The following is a 21,701-nucleotide window of genomic DNA, read 5'->3' as shown; positions in this document are numbered from 1 at the left end:
TGTTTCATTTAACATATTCCTGGCATATTTTTAAATTGCCTGACTTCAACCCACACATGCTGTACCAGCAACCAAAAATGATGGAAACTGATCTCCATCCTCTTAAAATGAAATATGTGGGAACTCTGCTCTCACATGCTCTGGAGGTTTGTGTTCCATTTCTGTGACATTGAGCAGCTTGGTGACACAGTGACATTTTCCCTCCTGCTTGCAGGTGACATTCCACGTTTTGCAGCCTGGCTGACTGATGTCAGGTGTTTTCTCTGTGAACAGGTCATCCTCTGGGACTGCACAGCTCCAGCAGCAAGTGGGATGCAGGGAATCCTGCCAGCAACCTGTCCACGGTGGCGATCATGCCGGTGTCCGAGGAGGTGCCGCTGACAGCCTTCACCCTGGAGCTCAAGCACGCCCTCAGTGCTGTGGGTGAGTGTTCATGGTGGCACCACAGCACACAAACCCTGCTGGCCACCTCAGAGTGCCATGAGGGGTCACAGGGGCAGAGGAAGGAGCCAGTGGTGCATGAGCTCTTGAAGCTTCTGAAGTCTGAATTTATGTGCAGCTTATGGTGGAGCCTTGTTACAGTGAGAGCTGCTGGGACCTGTCACAGGGGGTCCATGCTGTGTTACGGGGTAGCAGTACCTGGGGATGGTCACAGGGCTGGGAGATTTTGGAGAGAATCCTGTGGCTTTATAACAAAGGAGGAGAGGGAATTTTTATAGGGCCAGGTCCCCACAGGACGGTGGGGAATGGTTATAAACTCAGGGCAGGATTAGGTCAGACCAGGGAGAAATTCTTGTGAGGGTGGGGAGGCCCTGGCACAGGTTGCCCAGAGAGGCTGGGACTGCCCCATCCCTGGAAGTGCCCAAGGCCAGGCTGGGACATCCTGGGACAATGGAAGATGTCCATGGACAGGTAATCTTTAAAGTCATTTCCAACCCAAACCATTGTGTGATTCTGCAGCAGTGATCAGGATCAGCCTTTTCCATGCTTCTTGCTTCTCTGTTCCCATCCTTAATTTGCTTTTAATTACAGTGGAAAACTTTTGTCTTAATGACTTGGAAATACTCACCAGCCTCTCCTCCCTTGTCTTGGCTGCCCTCAGCTGCCCACAGTCACTCCAGGAGACACATCCCACACCAGGGCACTGTTCCCATGGCACCTGAGGGTCTGGTTCTGTCCAGCTCGTGGGTGAGAGTGTTCCAGGCCTCCTCAGCTGAAAAACTTCATCTAGCAAAGGGTTTCTTAGCAGTTTTCTTGCATTGTGGTTGTACATGAGTGGTAAGGACAAGACTTGGTGGAAGAGGATCGTGGAGGAGATCCACATTGGCACTGGAAATCCGAAGTTTAGTCTGAAACCATTGTCCCATTTGTTGCCAGCTTGTTTGTCTGTCTCATGCCCACAAAACCATGTGTTCAGCTCATGGCTGAGTCATTAATTGCTTTATCCATGGGTGAAGTTGCTTATGCACATTCCAGTTCCTCACAAAACTCGTGTATTTAACTCAGAATTCATTTTGTGTTCATTAGGGTGTTTGACATTTCCTGAACATCCTCTTTTCATCCTCAAATGCTGTTACAGATCTCTTGAGTGAATCTCCTATAGTCCTTTGAGAAATTATTAGTCTGCTCTCTCATGGCTTATTTAAAAGTACAGGTTATGTGGTGCTTGAGGTGGAACCACTTACATTTTTGGGTAATTTTCTTTCTGACTTGTAGTGTCTGGAGCTGACACTCCAGTTTGTGCTTAAAAATCTTCAGGGTGAACAGGCAGAGGAAGAAGCCAGTGGTGCATGAGCTTTTTAACCTTCTGAAGTCTGAATTTATGTGCAACTTTTGGTGGAGACTTGTTACAGTGAGAACTAATTTGTGGGTGTTTGAAGATTCCTCTTATTTTGGAGATGGCAGAAAAATGTTATAATGGAGCTGTATTGCTAATGGGGACTCCTTAGGGATCACTGCCAGCTTGTTTTGATGTGTGACAACACTAAGAGCTTGTAAATAAAACAAACAGAAACTTAAGTAGGTAGATGGCCTGTTCAGAATAAAAACACCCCTTTGGGCTGAAAGCAGCAGGCAGGTGCCCAAGGGGGTTTGGGGGGCACTCGGCCTTTCCTCCTTCACCCTTTTCCCTCCCTCCCCTGCGCCGTGCCATGCTGGCAGCTTGAGATGGTTCTGTACACCCTTGGCACCTGAAGTTGTTGCCAAAAGGGAGCAGACGGCTGCAGTGGGAAGAGGAAAGTGTTGTGGGCAAACACAGGAGCCATCTGGTCCCAAACACCGCTGGCACAGGAGCGCCCGGGCCTCGCACCAGGCCTCGCACCAGGCCCTCAGTCCCTCAGCCCCTCAGGCACTGCAGAGCTCTGCAGGCCTGGCCTGGCCTGGCTGGGGACAGCCTGCAGCTTTTCTTTCTTTATTTAGCAGAAGCAATGTTTTCTTTTTTTCCTTCTTTTTTTTTTTTAACTTGTAGCTTTTGTGTTTCCTCCTATGCCCTCTGGCTCAGGGTTTTTTGGGTGTTCCTCACCAAGTGCTGGGAGCCACATACAGGCAGTGCTTGGCTTCTTGACTGGAGGGATGGAGATGGGTTTTGGAATGATTTTTTTTTTCCTTCTTACTTCCTGCAGCAGAAACTGAACTGAGTAGTGTCGTAAAATTTTACTTTCTCTTCAGGTTGTTTTCTTATTCACCTGCACATTTGGCATGAGGGGAGCTGTTGCCCAGAGCAGCTGTGGCTGCCCCTGGATCCCTGGCAGTGCCCAAGGCCAGGCTGGACAGGGCTGGGAGCAGCCTGGGACAGTGGGAGGTGTCCCTGCCATGGCAGGGGTGGGATGGGATGAGTTTTAAGGTCCTTTCCAGCCCAAATCATTCCATGATTCCATGTGGAAAGGTTTGCACTGGGGTCTTGCTGAGCAGTTGCTGCCACCTTAGCCCTTCCCTGAGCTCCCAGCTGGGCTCACCTGGGGTTTGAGTGTGAGCTGGGATCAGATCTGCCCTGGCTTTATGGAAATGAGAGCTGTTAATGTGCTTGACAAGGCTTAATTGAAAATCTTCTCTGAAAGGAACTCTCAATTTGGAAAATTGCTTTGAACATTTGCTGCTATTCACAGTTTTTTTGGGTTTGTTTTTGTTAGGTTTTTTTTTCCTTTTTTCCTTGAACCGACCTTTTTTCTAATTGTAAGTTAAATGGCAGCATCTGATTACAATACTTGACTTAACATTTAATCCATACTTAACATTTGATCTGTATAATTTCATTGCTCTGGGCTTCAAATCTGTTCCAGAGCAGTGGAGAGCAGCCTTAATATGTGGGGAGAACAGCTGGTTTTAGCTTTCTTCTGCAACTTAATATATTTATTGCAGAAAATTCCTTCCCCTTCCTGTTAATATGAACTTAGCAGGATATTGCAGTGATGCTTTGAATTCCCCTGCTGCAGGCTGGAGAGAAGGATAGAAGGAATGAGGAGGATGCAGGGAGGAACACTGAGACCTTTGCAAGAATCATCAGCTGCTGCAGCTCTGGGAGGGAGCCTGGCTTCGGGATGCAGGCTGACCCCAGTCCTGCTGGGAATGCAGGGTGGGTTTTAACACAATATAACACTTAAGCAGTGGCTTTCCTTTTCCTGGAATTGGCATGAGAAGGCCGTTGGCAGTGCTTGGAGTTGGAGCTGGTTGCAGGTGAATTTATTCAACAGGATTTTGGGGCTTGTTTTGGTAATTTTTAGCTGCTTCTGTATTATTAAAGGGATATAAAAGTAATGACAACTAGAAGATATTAGTTTGATAGTGAATATTTACTGTCCACAAAAACTGAAAAAGTACTCAGAATCTTTCTTCCCCCAGAAAGAAAAAAAAATCCACTTTTGCCTGTAATGAGACATGACTAAGTAGTTTTATTGCTTAATTTTTTTTTTGTGGGTTTAATTAAATTTATTTTTAAATTTATTTTTTTTTTATTTTATGTTTTGATTTGTAATGGGAGCAGCTCAGGTGAGCAGCCTGCTCTCCCTCGGGGGTGCATTCTGCACACAGGGAGCACCAGCGTGTGTGACCACCTACAGCTTTCCCCAGACCATTTGTGCTGGTTCCTTTGGCATTTGGTTTCTGTGATTTATGATAATTTACATATTGTTTCCATACAGTGGGATTGTGTCCCAGTTAAATGCTAAGGGATGTTTGTGCTTCCATGGAGCTTCCAATCACAGAATGGTCCAGGTTGGAAGGGCCCTTAAATCCCATCCAGTGCCACCCCTGCCATGGCAGGGACACCTCCCACTGTCCCAGGCTGCACCAAGCCCTGTCCAGCCTGGCCTTGGGCACTGCCAGGGATCCAGGGGCAGCCACAGCTGCTCTGGGCACCTGTGCCAGGGCCTGCCCACCCTGCCAGGGAACAATTCCTAATTCCCAATATCCCATCCAGCCCTGCCCTCTGGCAGTGGGAGCCATTCCCTGTGTCCTGGCACTCCGGGCCCTTGGACAGTCTCTCTCCACCTTTTCTGTATCTTCAGGCCCTGCAAGGCCACACTGAGATACCCCCAAAGCTTCTCCTCTCCAGGTGAACAATCCCAGCTGTGCCAGCCTCTCCTCCCAGCAGAGCTGCTCCATCCCTCTGATCCCCCTGGTGCCTCCTCTGGATCTCTGCAGCAGCTCCAGCTCCTCCCTGGGCTGGGCCAGGCCTGGGGCAGCTCTGCTGCTGCCACAAGCTGTGATATGAAAAGTTTATTTGGGACCTGGCAGCAGCAGCTGGACCTGCCTTCACCTTGAGACAGAGATAGAATGAAAAATGCTCTGGGCTCTGTGGGCTCAGCAGGTCCTGCAGGGCACTGACCCCCAGGTCCTGCAGGGCACTGTGACCCCCAGGTCCTGCAGGGCACTGTGACCCCGGGGCTGCAGCCCTGCTGTCCCCTGGCTCCAGTGTGCCAGCCCTTCCTCTGTATCTGGGGCTCTGGGTCTCCAAGAAAGCAGGCTGTGCAATATCCCACTTGCAGAAAGCAGGAGCAGAATTTTCCAGCTCTGGAGTGCTGGGAAAGGGGGCAGGTTTTGCTGCTGTGGAATTCATCATGCTGATGAATTCTGGTCAGTGTTGATGCTGTCTATTTTTATTATTAATTCTTTTCCTCTTAATCTTGGTAGAGCTGAGAGCATCTTTTGATAAGAAGTTCTTCTGCAGTATTCAGATTTTTTAAAAGTATTTGCCTACTTTTTTGTTCCTTTCCTGAGACCAGCTAAAAGACACCACATGGCTGTGCAAATTCTGGTTCTATGTGGGAGCCCTCTGATCTCATAGAATTTCAAACTGAAGTAGGGAGGGATTCAAATCCAACATATGTGTCTCTCTCATTCCTTTCTGCCCTTTAAGTTTTCCTTTTCAGTTCTAAAAATGTATAATGTATTGGACAGCTCACTGAAAAATCTTTGCTAATAATTTATTGGAGTTTTTAATTACAATTCTGCCTGTCTTTACACACAGATTAGATTTAAATGTGAAGTGTTCACTGTGGTGCCTGAACCCTGGCACCACTTAGTATTTTTTTGCTGGACAAGATCCTCTGACATCCAACTCATTTATCAGTTATGTGACTTAGCCACATAATTTTGAAGACTTTTATTAGGCCAAAATTAAATTTTCTTTTAATGGAGTCCAAGCAAGTAAATTTTCTCTGCTGATATTTTTTCACAGTGTGTATTGTACTGGCCTTGTCTTCTGATGTGGGTGTGTTTTTCAGGTGAGGTCGATTTGAAACCATTTCTGAGCCTCAGAAATCACTCTCTGCCCTCTGGGCCGCTCATTTCTCGAAGCAACTCTTGGACCATGTTTTATTAGACTTAGAACTAGGACACCTGTACTCCTGCTTCTGCATACCTTGGTGTTTTGTGGAAAAAATGACTGAAGTGAGTCTCTTGCTCACTGGCCAAAAAGGGAGGTTTTATGGGTTTTATGTCTTGTGTGATGTTTTTTCCCCCCTCTCTGGGGCAGGCAGAGGTTGGAAGCTTTGCTGCAGCCCTTCTCTTCAGTGCCCTTGTTTGTTAGCAGAGAAAATGAACCAGACCTCTGGCATCTGCCAGCTTTTCCTTCTCTTCCCTCCTGTTTCATAGACTTCTTAGTTTTGTACTGAAAAACAGATGGCCCTGGAGTATAGCTTTAGATGCTCCAGGAGGTTTTCCCAGAAACCAAAATCCCTGGGCCTGGGGTGAGGCCACTGCCTGCAGTTCTCTCACCTGAAGCACAGAAAACCTGGGCTTCAGGATCCCTGTGATCTCTTGGCTGACAGAAGAATCCCCCAGGCTACTGAAAGTCACCACCTCAGGCTTGAGAAATCCAAAAGGCTGAGAAAGCTGTGGATAGCTGGAGGCTCAGGGAATGGCACTCAGTTTTTCTTGCTCTGATACTCCTCCCCAGCAATCTGCTGCTGGCTGCTGTCAGAGACACACACAGGGCTTGGAGGAATATTTCATGTTACCTCACATCACCTCTCCTGTTCTTCACTTTGAGCTGTTCTGATCCCATTAATAGAACACTGAGGGGTGCAGGGATGTGTCCCTGATGCCAGCTCCAGCTGGAAGCTGCCCATGGGGCTGGTGCCAAGTTTGGAGTGGGGGTGCTTAGAGGTGTGTGATTGTGACAAGGCCCTTTAAGGATGCACTGACACATTGGGCTGCTCACTCCTGCCTGCAGGTGTGGCTGTTCCAAGGGCTGTGGATTTGAATCATCACAGAATCATGGAATGGTTTAGGTTGGAAGGGATCTTAAAGCCCATCTCACTCCACCTGCTGCCATGGGCAGGGACACCTTCCACTATCCCAGCTTGTTCCAAGCCCTGTCCAACCTGGCCTTAAACCTCCAGGATGGGAATGATATTTTTTCATTACTTGGTTGCTTGCAGCAGTTTAGTTGAGATAACACTTTGTTGGTTCTGTTTTCTGAGCTCACATATGTTGGTGTTCTTGGTCTCATTAATGGAGGGGTTTTAATGGCTGATTAATTGGGAGCCTGCTAGAAACTAGGAGTGCAGAGCAGATGGTTGGTATTTCTGAGACAAAACAAGTTGGTTCTGTTGGAAGCATCACTGTGTTCCGTGCTGGGGATGAGTGAAGGTCTGGGAATCTTTGTCCCGTGTCCCTGGCACGTGGAGGGATGGGGTGCTGGGCAGGCTCCTCCTGAACTGGCACAGCCAGGGTCTGTCTGGGCACCCTTGTTTGTGTCCTGTTCTGTGAACTGCTGCTTTCCCACATCAGAAGTGAGGTCTGGATATGATATTTAGGTCTCTCCAGTGCTTGTTCTGATGTTGTCCACAGCCAAGGTACCTCTGGCTGAAGGAGCACAAAGATCCACCCTGCAAACTCTGCCTCTCCCTTTGGATGAAAGCTGTTCTGGCTGCAGGTCACTGGCATTGATGATGTCCCCTGGGTTTAGTGGTGTCCCCCTGGAGGCTGAGCCCCAGAGCATCACTGGGGACTGATGCTGCCTGATCTCAGTGCCTGGGGCAGGGGGGTAACAGGCAGAGGTGCCCACGCTGTTCCCTTGGTGTTGGCTCTCTTATTTAGCATTTTTATTGCATTCCTCAGTTCACTTGGCATTCCAGGCTGTTTGCCTTTGCCTGCTAAACTTCCACCACTGCCAGAAAGCTTTGTAAGCCACATGTCCTGGAATACAATTTTAATCCACCTGTCTTTTCTCTTTAACTGAGAACTCTGACACGTTAGTGAACATTGATGATCACTCTGCTGCTAAATGCTTGCAAATTGCCCTGCACTCTGTCCCTTGCAGTTCTGTCCTATGCAGTGCCATCAGTATTCCCTCTGGAAGACCTCTCTTATCCCCTTGTGCCATTTCAAAGCTGTACCAACGCTGACACCAGGTGAACAGTGAGTCAGATGAAAGAATCTGTCAGTGTTAAAGATGTGGTAATAACTGCCTCCCCCAGCACTGGGGCTGTTCCCTGCTGTGGGATGGCTCAAGGAGCTGCAGAGGGAGGAGGGAAGGGCAGGCTAAGCCCAGATGTGCTCTGGGAGTGCTGCTCATTCCCTCTGCTTGGGACTTGCTGCTTTCATGGGAACCAGCTTCCAGAACTTTTATTGGAGGAGGGGGAAGTCAGATTCTATTCTTGAGTCATCCTCCTCTCTCTGCTTTCTCACCAGCTTTATCTTTTGGTCTCTGCTTGTGGGATATTTTTGTCCATTTCTCTTTACTCTTCTTTGATAATCAGTGTAGCAAAGAGCAAATGTTATTTGGGTATTGGAAAGTACAAGATGGAAAATGGCACCTGGGAACTTCTACGAGTCTAAGAGTAAAGTTAATTAAATCAGAGTGAAGCCTTGGCAGCAGGACTTGAGCACTGAGGGGGAATGTCTTGGTTTGAAAAGCCAGGTGTCTGCTAAGGAAGGCAGGAGCCTTCCCTAAAATGGAAAATGCAAACCCCCTCTCTCTGAATTATTATAATTTTGAAATTCAGGAGCTCTCAGGCAAAGATATGGGAATAGGAATAACAGTTCTGTACTAGGGAAATTAAAAATACAAATGTAATAGTGCAAACAAACAAAAACTACTGCCAGAGTCACAGCATGCCCTGACCCCTGTGTGTCAGGGTGGTGGCACAGTCCCATCCCAGGGGGGCTCAGGGTGGTGGCACAGTCCCATCCCAGGGTGGCTCAGGGTGGTGGCACAGCCCCATCCCAGGGGGCTCAGGGTGGTGGCACAGTCCCATCCCATGGGGGCTCAGGGTGGTGGCACAGTCCCATCCCAGGGGGGCTCAGGTGGTGGCACAGTCCCATCCAGGGGGGCTCAGGGTGGTGGCACAGTCCCATCCCAGGGGGGCTCAGGGTGGTGGCACAGTCCCATCCCAGGGGGGCTCAGGGTGGTGGCACAGCCCCATCCCAGGGGGCTCAGGGTGGTGGCACAGTCCCATCCCAGGGGGCTCAGGGTGGTGGCACAGTCCCATCCCAGGGGGCTCAGGGTGGTGGCACAGTCCCATCCCAGGGGGGCTCAGGGTGGTGGCACAGTCCCATCCCAGGGTGGCTCAGGGTGGGGGCACAGTCCCATCCCAGGGGGGCTCAGCCCTCCTGCAGTGCCAGCTGTGGTTCTGCTGGAGCAGGGATCCTGCACAAGGGGGGAGTTTTCCTCTGCAGCTCCAGGGCTGCTGGAGATGGGCCTGCTCTCCCTCTGGGAATGCAGGGCAGCAGAAAGCTGCTCCTCTGGGAATGCAGGGGGCAAAGGCTGCTGGGCTGTTCCCAGGGCAGATTGGATCCAGGTAGGAATGCTTGGCTCCTCCCCTGGGCGGAGCAACTCCCCATGGGATGGTGGAATTTGATCGGCCCTGCAGGGACACTCCCTGGCCATGGACAGCAGAGATCTCCTGGAGGGAGGGTTGGCTGTGGGAGAGATAAAGAAAACTGCCCCATGAACAGAGAGAACTGTCCCAGCTCTGACATGGGAATTGAATACACACCCCCAGCCATATCTTGCATTTGTAACCTAGGACAGGGGAGATGAGTTGACCCTGAAGGTCAGGACACCCACTTCCAGATCTGTACTTGGGGGGTTTTGCTTTTTGAACACAGAGGTGTGAATTTGTGACCTTCTCCCATGTTGGTTGTTCACAGTTCCTTGAGTTTTACTGAACGCATTATAACCTTGCCTTGAGACTCCTCACATAATGAAGTGTTTTGTTATTTAGTACATAAATTTCAGTTCTGTTGTTAATGAAACAGTGAGGGATTGCACAATGAAAACATGAATACAAAGTGACTGCTCTGTCATGTTTTGTAAATGTGAATTTCTCTCTCAGTAAGAGACAGTTAATATTTTCTCTAGGTGTGCAGTTATTCGCTTAAGTTTTCTTTTCTTTGCATTTTTTAGATTTAGCTGCAGTCACCCTACCACAGATGGCACAAATTGCTGCTGCACTAGAATTGCTAATAAGAAAATTAAACTAAAGTGCCTGCAAGAAACTTTATGTGCACCAAAATTCAGCTCAGATCTAAGGTTGTTGCCAGATGTGTCTGTGTCTAGTGGAGTCTGACTGTGCCCTTCAGATTTGGGAATGTTTTTGGGGTTCCTGTTGGCACGTTGAATAAGGAGTAGTAATGCTGCAGAGAGCTTGAGGATTCACCTGGGGAATTGGTTCAATGCAGGATGAACAAGTTCTGTATTTTGGAAAGGTGGGGGGAACAGATTTTTTTCTTTGGAAGCAGGATCCTATCCTTCCTGTGGCTGTAAAGGTCTGTGCTCTTCTGAATGCTGAGGTCGTGAAGATGCAGCTGCAATAGGAGCTGTCACCAGAGCTAGGTTGGACAGGGCTTGGAGCAGCCTGGTCCTCAGGAAGGTGTCCTGCCCATGGAATGGGATGAGCTTTAAGGTCCCTTCCAAGTCAAACCATTCCATGGTTCTGTGATCCTATGTGACCCTGAGGAATGGGATAACAGAGCTTGCAGGTTGTGACTAATGCAGTAACAGAGCTCTGGGAATAGGGAGAATTGGAAGATGTATTCCTAGAAAAGTGTGAAAATTTTTGTGAAGACTTTGTGCCAGCTCTGATCCATCACTACCTTCAAAGCAAACTTTTGGAATTGAGTTCTTGGAATCAGAGAATGGTTTGGGTTGGAAGGGACCTTAAAATCCATCCCATTCCACCCCCTGCCATGGGCAGGGACACCTTCTACTATGCCAGGCTGCTCCAAGCCCTGTCCAGCCTGGTCTTGGACACTTCCAGGGATGGGGCAGCCACAGATTCTCTGGGCAGTTTTCTCCAGGAGCTCAAATTGAGGTGTTCACAGGTCAATTTCTTTGTTCCCCAGGTCCTGCCCTGCTGCTCACCAGTGACAACATCAAACAGCGCCTGGGCTCTGCTGCTCTCGACAGGTACCTGCCCTCATCATTGCTCAGGGAAATGCAGAGACACTGAGCCTTTCTTATAAATACACAGAGTTTGGGAACAAAATCCTGTCTTCTAACATACACTGAGCCTTCTGCTGCTGGTGTTGGAGACAATGTTTCAGGAGTATTTGTGCAGGTGTGGGTGGGTTTTTCCCACAGTTACTTTCTCGCTTGTGAAGTTGGAAAAGCTGAATTTCTCTTGAGTGTGTTCCTGCTTAGGGATGCTGTGGAAGCATTACTGAAGTGGGGCATCACTGTATCCTCCTGCCTTGGTATTTGTCTAATGGTGTAAATCCTGGACAAAGAGAGGCAGCAGTAGCTGGGAGCAGATCCTGGCTGAGCAGGAAATGCCACTCTCTCCCTGTGTAAGATTCCCTCTCTTCTCTTGGGAGCTGTGATATAACACCAGTTGAATTCTCTATTTTCCTTGTCTGTCGCCAGCATCCACGAGTACAGACTGACCAGCTGGCTGGGCCAGCAGGAGGACATCCACAGGATTGTGCTGTACCAGGCTGACAGCACCCTGACCCCCTGGACCCAGCGCTGCATCCGCCAGGCTGACTGCATCCTCATCGTGGGGCTGGGAGACCAGGAGCCCACTGTGGGAGAGGTGTGGGAGCTGCTCCTTCCCCTCCTGGCACTGGGAACAGCCCAGCTCAAAGCAGCTTGCTTCACACTCATGTATTTTCCTGGGTTTAACACCCAGTGAGGCATAAATAATGAAATATTCCTGAGAAATGCCTGTTAGGAGTAGCAAAAGAATTGCATGAGAATCCTCTGAGATGGCAAGTTCTATGTAGGAGTACTTCCAGCAAAGTTCTTTTGCTCAAAAGAACCATTTTACCATTTTGGCCATTGGTAAATCAAAAATTGCTTTGAAGCTCTGTGTTTCTGCCCAGAATTTCTTTGGGCTTTCACAGAGAGGGAGAAATTCTTTTCTGCCTGGATGAAATTCATGGTGTGTGCTTAGGAAAAAGTAGATCTAAATCGCAGTGTTTGAATTATTTATTATATTTTATTACAGATCTTAAGCTGTAATTTTCCCCCTTACTATCTATTTTTATGATTTTATGTTTTATTACCAAAGTCTTCTGACCAGGCAAAAATTCTTCAAGAAATTTTAAAAAGGAATCACAGGTGGGGTTTTTTAGGATGGTGAAGTGCTGAGTCTGACCTGCAAAGAGCCTGGGCTGGTCCCACGTGCAGCTTTCATGTGTGTCCTGTTGTGTGGGCTCTTCCTGCATGGATGTAGGAGGCAGGAAGCACAGGCTGAACAAGCTGCCAGAAGTTGCCTAAAACAACAAAAATAATCAAAATCAGAAATGCAAGGAGAAAAAAAGTGGACTGTTGGGAAGGGAAAGAAAAAAACACTGAATATTTGTGGGCTTGAGTCTGACTTGGGCAGCATCTCCCATTGCAGGAGCAGCTCCTGCCTGTGCTGTGCTCTTAATGGCCTGGTTTAAGTCAGAAACATCTAGGTTTGAATCCTTGGCTGATTTTAGGCCTCTGTGTGCTATGTAAGCCCAGAGTTAACAGTGTTGTTGTGTAAATCAGTCACGTTTGGGGGCTGTGACTGTGCAGAGTGGGATTCCAGTGGGAATAGGGCTGTGGGGTGTGTATGGATGTATTTCACCCTGAGACTGGAGCAGCCAGGGCTCACTGTCCTTTCCTTGGGTGTCCATGGCTGCTGTAGCTGGAGAGGATGCTGGAGAACACAGCAGTGAGAGCCCAGAAGCAGCTGGTCCTGCTGCACAAGGAGGATGGGCCCCTCCCGTCCCGCACTGTGGAGTGGCTCAACATGAGGAGCTGGTGTTCTGCTCACCTCCACATCCACTGCCCACGCAGAGTCTTCTCCAAAAGGAGCCTGCCCAAGCTGGTAAGACATTCCTGCTTTGATGGCTGGTCCCTTGCTGTCTCTCACTTGATCTGTAATTTGTGTGTCAAAGGGGATCTGGGGTAATGGTAGTCCACCATATTCTTACACACACAGATTTAACAATGCATTTTGCAGATCCTCTGAATTTTGCCAAGCCCAATCAAGGTAATCTTCAAAGGTAAATAGATAATTACAAAGTCTTGGCCTGCTATAGTCAGCAGTCTCACTCTGGCTCTCATTATAGTTTGGGCTATCATCTCCATAATTGTAAAAACTGGTTTTGGAGACCTGTAAGGAAGAAAAACCCATTCCATTATTAACAAAGGATATTTCTCAGAGGAGTCCCACTGAAATATGAGACCACACTCTTTAAATCTGTTTGACCTCAATTGGATTTAGGGAACAGGGGTAAGGGGACCAGGCTTTCTTTATAGATGCAGACTTGGCTTTTTGATATCTTGAAAGAGTAGTCACTGTCTCAGAGTCCCAATGAAAGGAGTTGAGTCCTTTTTGTTGGGAGCATCCCTGTGCTTCCCAAAGCTGTGTTAAACATGAGGTAGAGGCAGTCTGGGGTGCTTCCCAAGAACTTTAAGTCCTTGTCAAGGAAAAGAAGGAGCTCTAAAGGAAATTCTGTAGTACCCCCAGCAGCTATAGAAGACTCAGAGAGGCCACTGGCCACTAAAACTGTTTGGGTGGTTCACAACCCCCTGTTCCTTTGAAGAAGAGCTGTAACAGAATCATTGATGGCTTCAGGCTGGAAAGGATCACTGAGCTCCTCCAGTCCCACCTCCCTGCTCAACAGGGTCCCTGGGGCAGTCACTGGGGTTGTGTCCAGACAGGCATGGAGAATCTCTAGTGAGGGAGATCTCAGAGCCTCTCTGCTCTCTGTCCAGTGCTCAGTCACTGCACAGGAAAGAAATTTTTTCCTGCTGTCCAGGTGGAACTCCTGGGCATCACCTCCTGCCTGTTCCTCTGGTGCCATTGCTGGGCCCCACGGAGCAGAGCCTGGTCCCTGCCCTGAGCCCTCCCTGCACACAGGGACACACAGGGGTGAGGTCCCCTCTCAGCGTTGTCTTCTCCATGCTGAGCAGCCCCAGCTCCCCCAGCATTTCCTCACAAGAGAGAAGCTCCAATCTCAATCTCATCTTTACAGCATCTTTTAGCAGGCTGCTGCTGGCTGCCTCTGCCCTGGCTGTGCAGTGACTGTGGCTGGCTCTCCTCTGCAGGTCGAGATGTATGAACGCGTGTTCCAGAAGGCTCCAGACCGTCACTCCGACTTCTCCCGCCTGGCCCGGGTCCTGACAGGCAACGCCATCGCGCTGGTGCTGGGCGGCGGAGGGGCCAGGTAGGGCATTGTCCTGGGCATCCTGGCTGGGCTGCAGGGGCTCAGGGCAGCCTGGCTGGGCTCCAGGGGCTCTGGGGATCCTAACTGGGTTTCAAAGGGCTATGGGCATCCTGGCTGGGCTGCACAGGGCTATGGGCAGCCTTACTGGGCTGCACAGGGCTCTGGACATCCTGGCTGGGTTGCACCGGTGCTCTGGGCATCCTGCCTGGGTTGCACAGGGGCTCTGGGCATCCTGCCTGGGTTGCACAGGGGCTCTGGGCAGCCTGACTGGGCTGCCCAGGGCTCTGGGCATTCCGGCTGGGCTGCACACAGCTATGGGCATCCTGCCTGGACTCCACAGGGCTCTGGGCAGCCTGGCCTGGGCAAGGAGACCCTGCCCATGAGTGGGACAGGATGGGTTCTAAGGTCCCTCCCAACCCAAAGCCCTCTAGGATTCTGTGCTGATGCATCCACCAGATCCGAGTGCTGTCCCTGGGCTGGGACAGATCCCTCAGGATAACAGATCCTGGGACACCAGCACTTCTCTGCAGGCAACATTTGGTGGGGGAGACACTGAGAAATTACACAAACTTAGCCTGCTGTGGGGATTTGTGCAGAATTTCTTCAGAAGGAACATGAGTGTTTGACCTCTTGAGGCCTCTCATAATGGTTTAATACCAGGAGATGACCAGGGCACGAAAGATGATGTTTCTTTCTGTTGGCCTACACTTTGGATTTTTTTTCCCTTATGTTTTCTTATATTAGGAAATGGCTTGCAGTATTTCAAAGCTCTTCAAAGTTTGAGCAGTAAGAGGAATTATGTCCTCTAATGGAGAATGTTCTCGTCTTTATAATCCTTCAAACCCCCAGGTACCCATACACTTTGACAGCCTTACCTTACAGGAAGGGTGTGTTTTTGCAGACACAAGGACAGGATGTGTGCTGAGCACTCTGTTAGAATTCCATCTGAAACCCCAGTGAGCTTTAGAAATAAATTACTGCTGGCATTTTTCTTTGGAATCCCTTTTTACTTGAAGAGTTTTCTTTTGAGACAGAATTGAGTCGCCCTTTGTCTCAAGTGAGTGCCGCCTTCGTTGTCTCCATCACTGTGTTCTTGAAGCCCTGCTTTAAAAGAGTGCTTTGAAATACAGCTCTCAAAAAAATAAAACCCCTAATTTGCACACAGTCTGTCTGTTCAAGTGCTCAGAAATATCACATTTCTGTCGTTGGGCCAGCGCGTGCTTCAGGGGAGCCTTCGCTGCAGGAAAGGCTGGAGCTCCTTTGTGCCAGCTCCTCCTGAGCAGTCACTGCTGCTGAGACAGCCAGAGCTGGTTCCTCGAGTGTCTCACAGGTACCTTGATCCTGCTCCTTTTCACAGCCCCTCACCTGGGCTGGTTTCAGGATTTCATTTCTGAAACAAGCTCTGTCCTGTGGAGACACAAAGCAGAACAGCAGAGGGGAGCTTCTGTTTTATCTGAGTATCTCAGGAGGCTTCTCATCCACTGATAGAGAGCATTTGTGGTTTGTTATTTGTTCCCAGCTGATATCTCTGCCTCTACCAGAGCCTGTGTCATGCTAAATATGTGCACTCCTGTACTGCTGGCAGCACATTTTGCTCCTTCTCTTCCTTCCTTCTTTAACATTGCTGTAATTTTTGCCAAACTATTTTTTTTTGTTTGTTTTTTGTTTTTATTTTATTTTACTACTTAATTTGCAAGCTCCCACCTGCGGGTGTGCAGGATCCGAGGTAAGGAGGAGCAGGGTCACTGTCTTGGTCCTGTGTTGTCCCTCTCTGCAAAGCTGCTCTGCTGCTGTGTTGGCTTTGGGGTCTCTGGATGCTCATCCCCCATTCAGCAATGAGCCATGGGCCATTAGCCATCACTCTGCTCATTTCTGTATCCCTGATGGGGAGGACTTGAAGAGGATTTAGGGCAGAGTGGATAAATGGGATATTTCTTCCTTCTCTGAAACACTTTCTATGCCACAGACTGAGATGCTTGTTCAGGGGTTCCAAGCTGGCACAGGGATAGTGTGAGCACTGTGTTTTCCCTGGAAAGGTACAGAATGCTGTTCTAGTCATTAAATAATCATCTAAACTGTGGTTAGATAAAGATTTTTTTGAAGTGAGAATATAATTAAGACTGGGGAAAGGACAAAATTGCTCTGAACCATGTAAAGGTTCAGAATTACTCTGAACCTCTGCCTTTGGAAGGGCAAAGTAAATTCTTAGATTGCCCATTTCTACTAACAAGGGAATTTCAAGAGATTAGATTAGGTACTTAAAATCATCCTGTGGTTAAAGCACAGTCAGACTGAGAATGTCTTTGTGGGTCTCTGCACAGACTGTTGATGGCCTTTGGATAATAATTACATGAATATCCTCCCACCTTGCTCTCAGAGCAGTAATCATGCAGGTCACACAGCCAGGGAGAGGTGACAGTGACAGGGGCTGGCTGGTGGGTATTTGTTCAAGGCATTGTGTTCTGTGACTCCAGTAATATCAATTATTTAGTTGTTATTTTGGGAATGTTTGTCTGGCTTCCCAGTGACAGCCGGATTGGGAGGTTTTAGCAAGAGCAGCCTCCCAGTAATTATCGTTGTGGTTTGTCATGACAAAAGGCTCATAGGAACTAAAGGTTTTCTTTCTCCTACGAGCATAAAAATAAAACAACTTGAAGTGATATGGTTCTAAAATTACAGTGTTTTGCTTTTGTTAAATGCTAACTTAATTTTAGTTAGAAACGTGGAGTTTGAGAGAAGGAAAGGGGGTTTGGGTTTAGGAAAATAATACCTCTGAGGTGTAGTTGCAAGAATAATGACACATCAAGCCCTGCAACAAAGGCATAAACCTTCCATAAATAATTGTCCTGACCTTTAGCCCTCCCACGTACAGCCCACCCCTTCTTTGGTTTGACTCCCTTCTATGGTTGTCTTAGCAAAGATGTTTGAAAACTAAAACTTCTAGGGAGTAAATAATTATTACAGAACTATCTGGGAATCCTTAAGGCTTTGGGAGAAGAATGGGTTAAGCTGTTCAGAATCACAGAGTATCCTGAGCTGGAAGGGACCCACAGGAGTGGGGACAGGACCCCACTCCTGTCCCTGCACAGGCACCCCAGCAACCCCACCCTGGGCATTTCAACCTCTCCTGAGGAGCTGCTGTCAAAGGATATTTATAGATATTTCATCAGGGCATCTTTTCATTTCTCTTTTTATTGTTTAGTTTTCTCCTCAAACTTATTATCTCACCTCAGCACTTGATGTGTCAAGTAGCTGGGATTTTTTGCATGCAGTTTTTCTGCTGACTCTGCAGATGTGGGCAGTTCATTTTGGTCAGGTGGCTTCTTTCAGCAACTTGTCCTTCCTGCCCTTCCTTTGTTTCCAGCTCTGGTCCTCTGGAAAGGGAGGATAAAAGTAGGAGAAGCAAATTCTGCCCTTTTTGTTACAGGATCTCTGTGTCTGGTGGATGCTCCTGTTGTCTCCTGTGTCTGTCTGTGCTGCTGCAGCCTGTGCCACGTGCAGGGTGCTCACACTCCAGGCTCTTAGAGAAGGAAAAACAGGCAGCTGGTCACTCATGGGCTGCTGCTGAGCTCCTTAAAGCCTGGCTTTATCTTCCTATTCAATGGCTTTACCCAGGGGTGAAGAGGCTGGGAGAGTCCCCGAGAGGCAGATCTCAATTGTTCTGCTCTCAGGAGATCACATTTGCTCTCTGCACTCTGGGTTTGACTCTGGGATTGCAGGGACAATAAACCATGGAGGATTTGCTGTGGCTGTGAGGTTTGGCTGCAGCTCCAGCTCACTCAGGCAACTTTTAGTAAAAGCCTGCTTGTCAGTCCTGCCTCCTGTCTCTGCCACAGACACTGATCTGTTCTTCCAGAAGGCACAAGGAATTTGTTTGTCCTGTGTCTGCACTGGGCCAAAGCCTTGGCACAGGCAGGATGGCAGAGCTGCCTGCAGTGCCTGGAAGGGATGCACAGGTCGCACTGTCCTGTGCAGGAGGGCAAGCAAGGAGCAGGTGGGATGTGCCTACAGCCACCTGGGGACGTGGTAGATGCTCACATGCATCTCCAGGAGCTTCTGTTTGGAGGCTGAGCCCGGTGTGGCAGCATTACTTGGGAGGGTTTTGTCCCTTTGTGTTCTGAGCAATCAGGGCAGAAAAGAAATGATGCAAAGCTCCCAACACACCATAAGGAAATTTTTGAGAACTTGAGAAGATCATGTTCCTTTTCTGACTGTTGGTGCTTTTAGCCTGCAAGTGTGGCTGGGAGGTGAGGAGCTCTTGCCTGGGAACAAACCCTGTGGTGCTTCCCCCGCTCCAGCCTGCTAAAAGAGGAATCAAGTTTGGGATTGATGGCCTGATCTACCCATGTAAAACACTTTGAGGCAAGTAAGTGCTGTGCTGTGAGATCTGATATTCCTCCTCAGGTTGTCTGGGGAGCTGCTGGCTGCCTTCAGCAGGCACAGGGACGTGGTGCTGCTGCTCCATGGCTGGTGACACAGCATTTTAATTACACACCCAGCAATGAAGTGCTGGCCGAGCTGGCAGGGTACAGAGGCTGAATCTGCAGTATGCCCATGTGTGAAGTCAGAAATGATTAATAAAGACACCAGTAGGTTTTGGGGGATGATTTGTTTTTCTCTTTGGTTTGTTGCTCTAACATGGAGAGGAGCCTTAAAGCAAAACCCTTGTCATCCCATCTTGGTTGAGGGCAGCTGCTTCTTAATTCTGTCCTTTTCTCATACTAATTGGTAACAGACAGGGTTTAGTGCTTACTCTGTTACTTAGATGCTCAATGCCTTCTCCTTAATTGGATTTTGCCATCTTAGCTCTGAGAAACTTTCACTTCTGCACTGCATGGTGCAGGTCTGGTGTTTGCAAGAGGGTCACTGCAGGTAAAAGAAATTTCTTTCTTGTCTCCTGTGAAATTCTCATCAACTTTTTTTTCCTGAGAGGAGTCATGAAGCCACTGTTCTTTCTCTTGCTTGAATTTGTTAAGGAAAAATTGACAAGCTGACAGAAATAATGAACATTTCAATTCTCATCAGCGTAATGTGGTAACAGTGGTAATGGCTGAGGAATGTGCTGCAAAGAAAGGAGGGTGGAAATAGCACCTTTTGGTGCTGTTTAGTTCTCTCAAGACCAAGTGGCAGCATGGGAAGGTCTGTTTTCAGCACTGCTGCTGTGGAGAAGAGCTGAGATCCCTTGTGCAATGCCATCTTTTGCTCCATGGTCCACAAAGGCAGAGAGAAGCACAGGGAGAGAAAACAGGGAAGACTGCACAGAAAATATCTGAGCTTAGTGAGGGTTTTAGAGCCTAATAAAGGGGATATCCCCTGGGTCAGGACCAAGGTTTGGCTCCAAGGGGTGGAAGGGGCTGGCCGGTGGTGCAGTGGTAGAACTGATACCTCATAGCCCAACTTCCAGTGTGTGATGCAACATCTGAGGAATAAAAAGCTGAAATTTGAGGTGGAAATGCTGCTCCAATGACAAAGTTCTGTCCTTGGCATGGACAATTTGCTCCCATGGTGCTGGCAGCTCCCTTCCCAGGCTGCAGCTCCTTTTCCTGCATCGTGATTATGAAACCCTGGGGATCAGTCTTGGGCAATACCAGAACCTCCTGGGGACACTCTGAGGTTTTATGGTGCAGGTGCTTTGGAATCAGTTCCAGCAGTTAAGGAAGATTAATTCTTATTCCTCAGCTAAGACAGGTAACTAATGATAGGAGGCTTTTTACCCCTATCAGGAGGAGAAGTATGTGCATGGATCTGGTTTAAAACTGCCACTGCAGAGCTGCAGAACTTGGGATGGAGCTGGTGGGCTCCTAAGATTGATCACTGAACCTCAAATAGAGAGGGAACTGGAAACATGGGGGCAGTTACTTTCTTAAACTAGTAAACCTGACCACAGGCACCCAGACAATGTGAACTTAGGGTGTGTGAGAGGAGAGGGGAGGAATTTGCTGCCTGAAGGAGGCAGCTCCAGAGGGGAACACTTGAGGCAAGTGCCAGAAACACTGCCAGAAAGAACAGAGCAGTGTTTCCCCCTGTGGGACCCTAAAGACACTCAATATAGAGATTACAGAAGGGATGAAAGAAAATCCATTGGGAGTTTCCTGGGCTCTTGATGTTCCTCACATAAATTGGGACACAGTAAATGTTTTTCAGCTCCTTCTCTGGGTTCAGAACTTAACATGGACTGAGTCTGGTGAGGGGCACCAGGAGGGATCAGGGGTCTCTGGAGCCCCAGTGCTGTTGTGGCCAGTTCCTTGTGTTGGAGCAAAAATGTAATATCCTGAGAACTTCTCCACTCTTCCATTTCTATCTAGATAATACACAACATATTTTCCCTTTCTTTTTTTTTTTTTCCCACCTGGCTGTGACTGCTAGTTTGCAAATCTCTTTTCCCTTTCTAACACATCCAATCCTTGAGATTTCTCAGTTTCTTTGCACTGTTTTTACTCCACACTCATTCCTTCTTGTATTCTTTACATCTGCCCTTTAGTTCCTTTCTCAGTCTTTGCTTTCAAGTCCTCTCACAAATTGTGAGATTTTCACCTATTGTGAAAAATGGCAATTTTTTGCCATCTTGGTGTGTCCCTGTGTGTCAACAGACACACACTTGGCTTTGAAATCATTCCAGATCATGCAGTGAGCTTCAGGACTGCACCAGATTTGCAAATTGGTTATTCATTGCAATGTTTAAGTTGTTTCCAGTGGTTTATAATGGGCCAGAGGCATCCCCTTCATTTGGTGTGTCTGCGTCACAGTGCTTAAAATTCACAGGGCACGGAGCTGACAGCTTGAAATGTGGAAAAATTGGATGCAGGGTTGTGTTTTTTTCTGAAGTGCTCAGAAAACAGGCTGAGAAAATGCTTGTTCTGAAGTAAATTATGGAACAAAACTGTTGCTAAAACCATTGTTCATTGTGCCCTTGGCTAGGAGAGGTTTGGAAGGGCAGCTCCAGCCTCCCCAAGGTGCTCCAAGCTCTGAAGGGTTCAGTCACTGGGGAGAGGAAGGGACAGGCAGGATTTTGTGTGGCTGGGGTTCAGCTGCTGAGGGGTTGAGGGAATGGCTGAAAGCCTCAGAGCTTTGGTGAGCCACAGTGTGGGCAGTGGGCAGGTCACTGCTCACCTCTGGAGCTCTGAAATGCCTCTGGGGCACTTAGGGGAAAGAGAAAAACAAACCATTACCAGGAGGAGTTGGTTGGGGTTTCAGCAGGATGTTGTTATCTCAAAATGGAAATGGATTTATGCTGCTGCCTCCTGGGTTGGATGTGTCTGGGGAATTTGCTTGAAACCATCCTGCCATCCAGTTGTTCTGATGGGGTTGACTCTTCACTCCAGCAGGCACAGGGGTGACCAGGTGACCCCTTGGGCTGTCTGGGTGCAGTGCCAGGATGTGGTCAGTGTTTATGGAGGGGCTGCAGAGGGTTCGTGTAGAGGTTTGGGGGTATCTTTGCCTCCTCTGGCAGGAGGGCTCTGGGTGCTGGGCTCTGCTGGGGGCTGGCCAAGATCCCTGTCTCCAGCCTGGTGTCTGGCAGCCCTGGATGGAGCCTGTCTGGCACAGACTGGGCCCTTCTGCACTGGGTTCTCACCATTTCCTGATTGCCATGTACACAAGACAAGAGCAAGGAT

The 21,701-nt window shown here is 48.5% G+C and overlaps 1 protein-coding gene across 2 annotated transcripts in view; it reads left to right on the top strand.

Moving 5' to 3' along the window:
- The window catches only part of PNPLA7 (patatin like phospholipase domain containing 7), a 132,212-nt gene that overhangs the window by 71,645 nt on the left and 38,866 nt on the right, over positions 1-21,701 (top strand). For both annotated transcript variants that reach the window (XM_050980884.1, XM_018917841.3), the window contains exons 22-26: positions 274-423; positions 10,789-10,852; positions 11,309-11,477; positions 12,561-12,743; positions 13,970-14,088. In XM_050980884.1, the coding sequence (XP_050836841.1) occupies positions 274-423; positions 10,789-10,852; positions 11,309-11,477; positions 12,561-12,743; positions 13,970-14,088 (685 nt within the window). The remainder of the gene's footprint in view (positions 1-273; positions 424-10,788; positions 10,853-11,308; positions 11,478-12,560; positions 12,744-13,969; positions 14,089-21,701) is intronic.

This window comes from Serinus canaria, chromosome 17 (assembly GCF_022539315.1).
Source record: "Serinus canaria isolate serCan28SL12 chromosome 17, serCan2020, whole genome shotgun sequence".
Classification (NCBI taxonomy): domain Eukaryota; kingdom Metazoa; phylum Chordata; class Aves; order Passeriformes; family Fringillidae; genus Serinus; species Serinus canaria.
The sequence above is the reverse complement of the archived record's forward strand: the minus strand, read 5'-3'. Positions and strand labels throughout refer to the sequence as shown.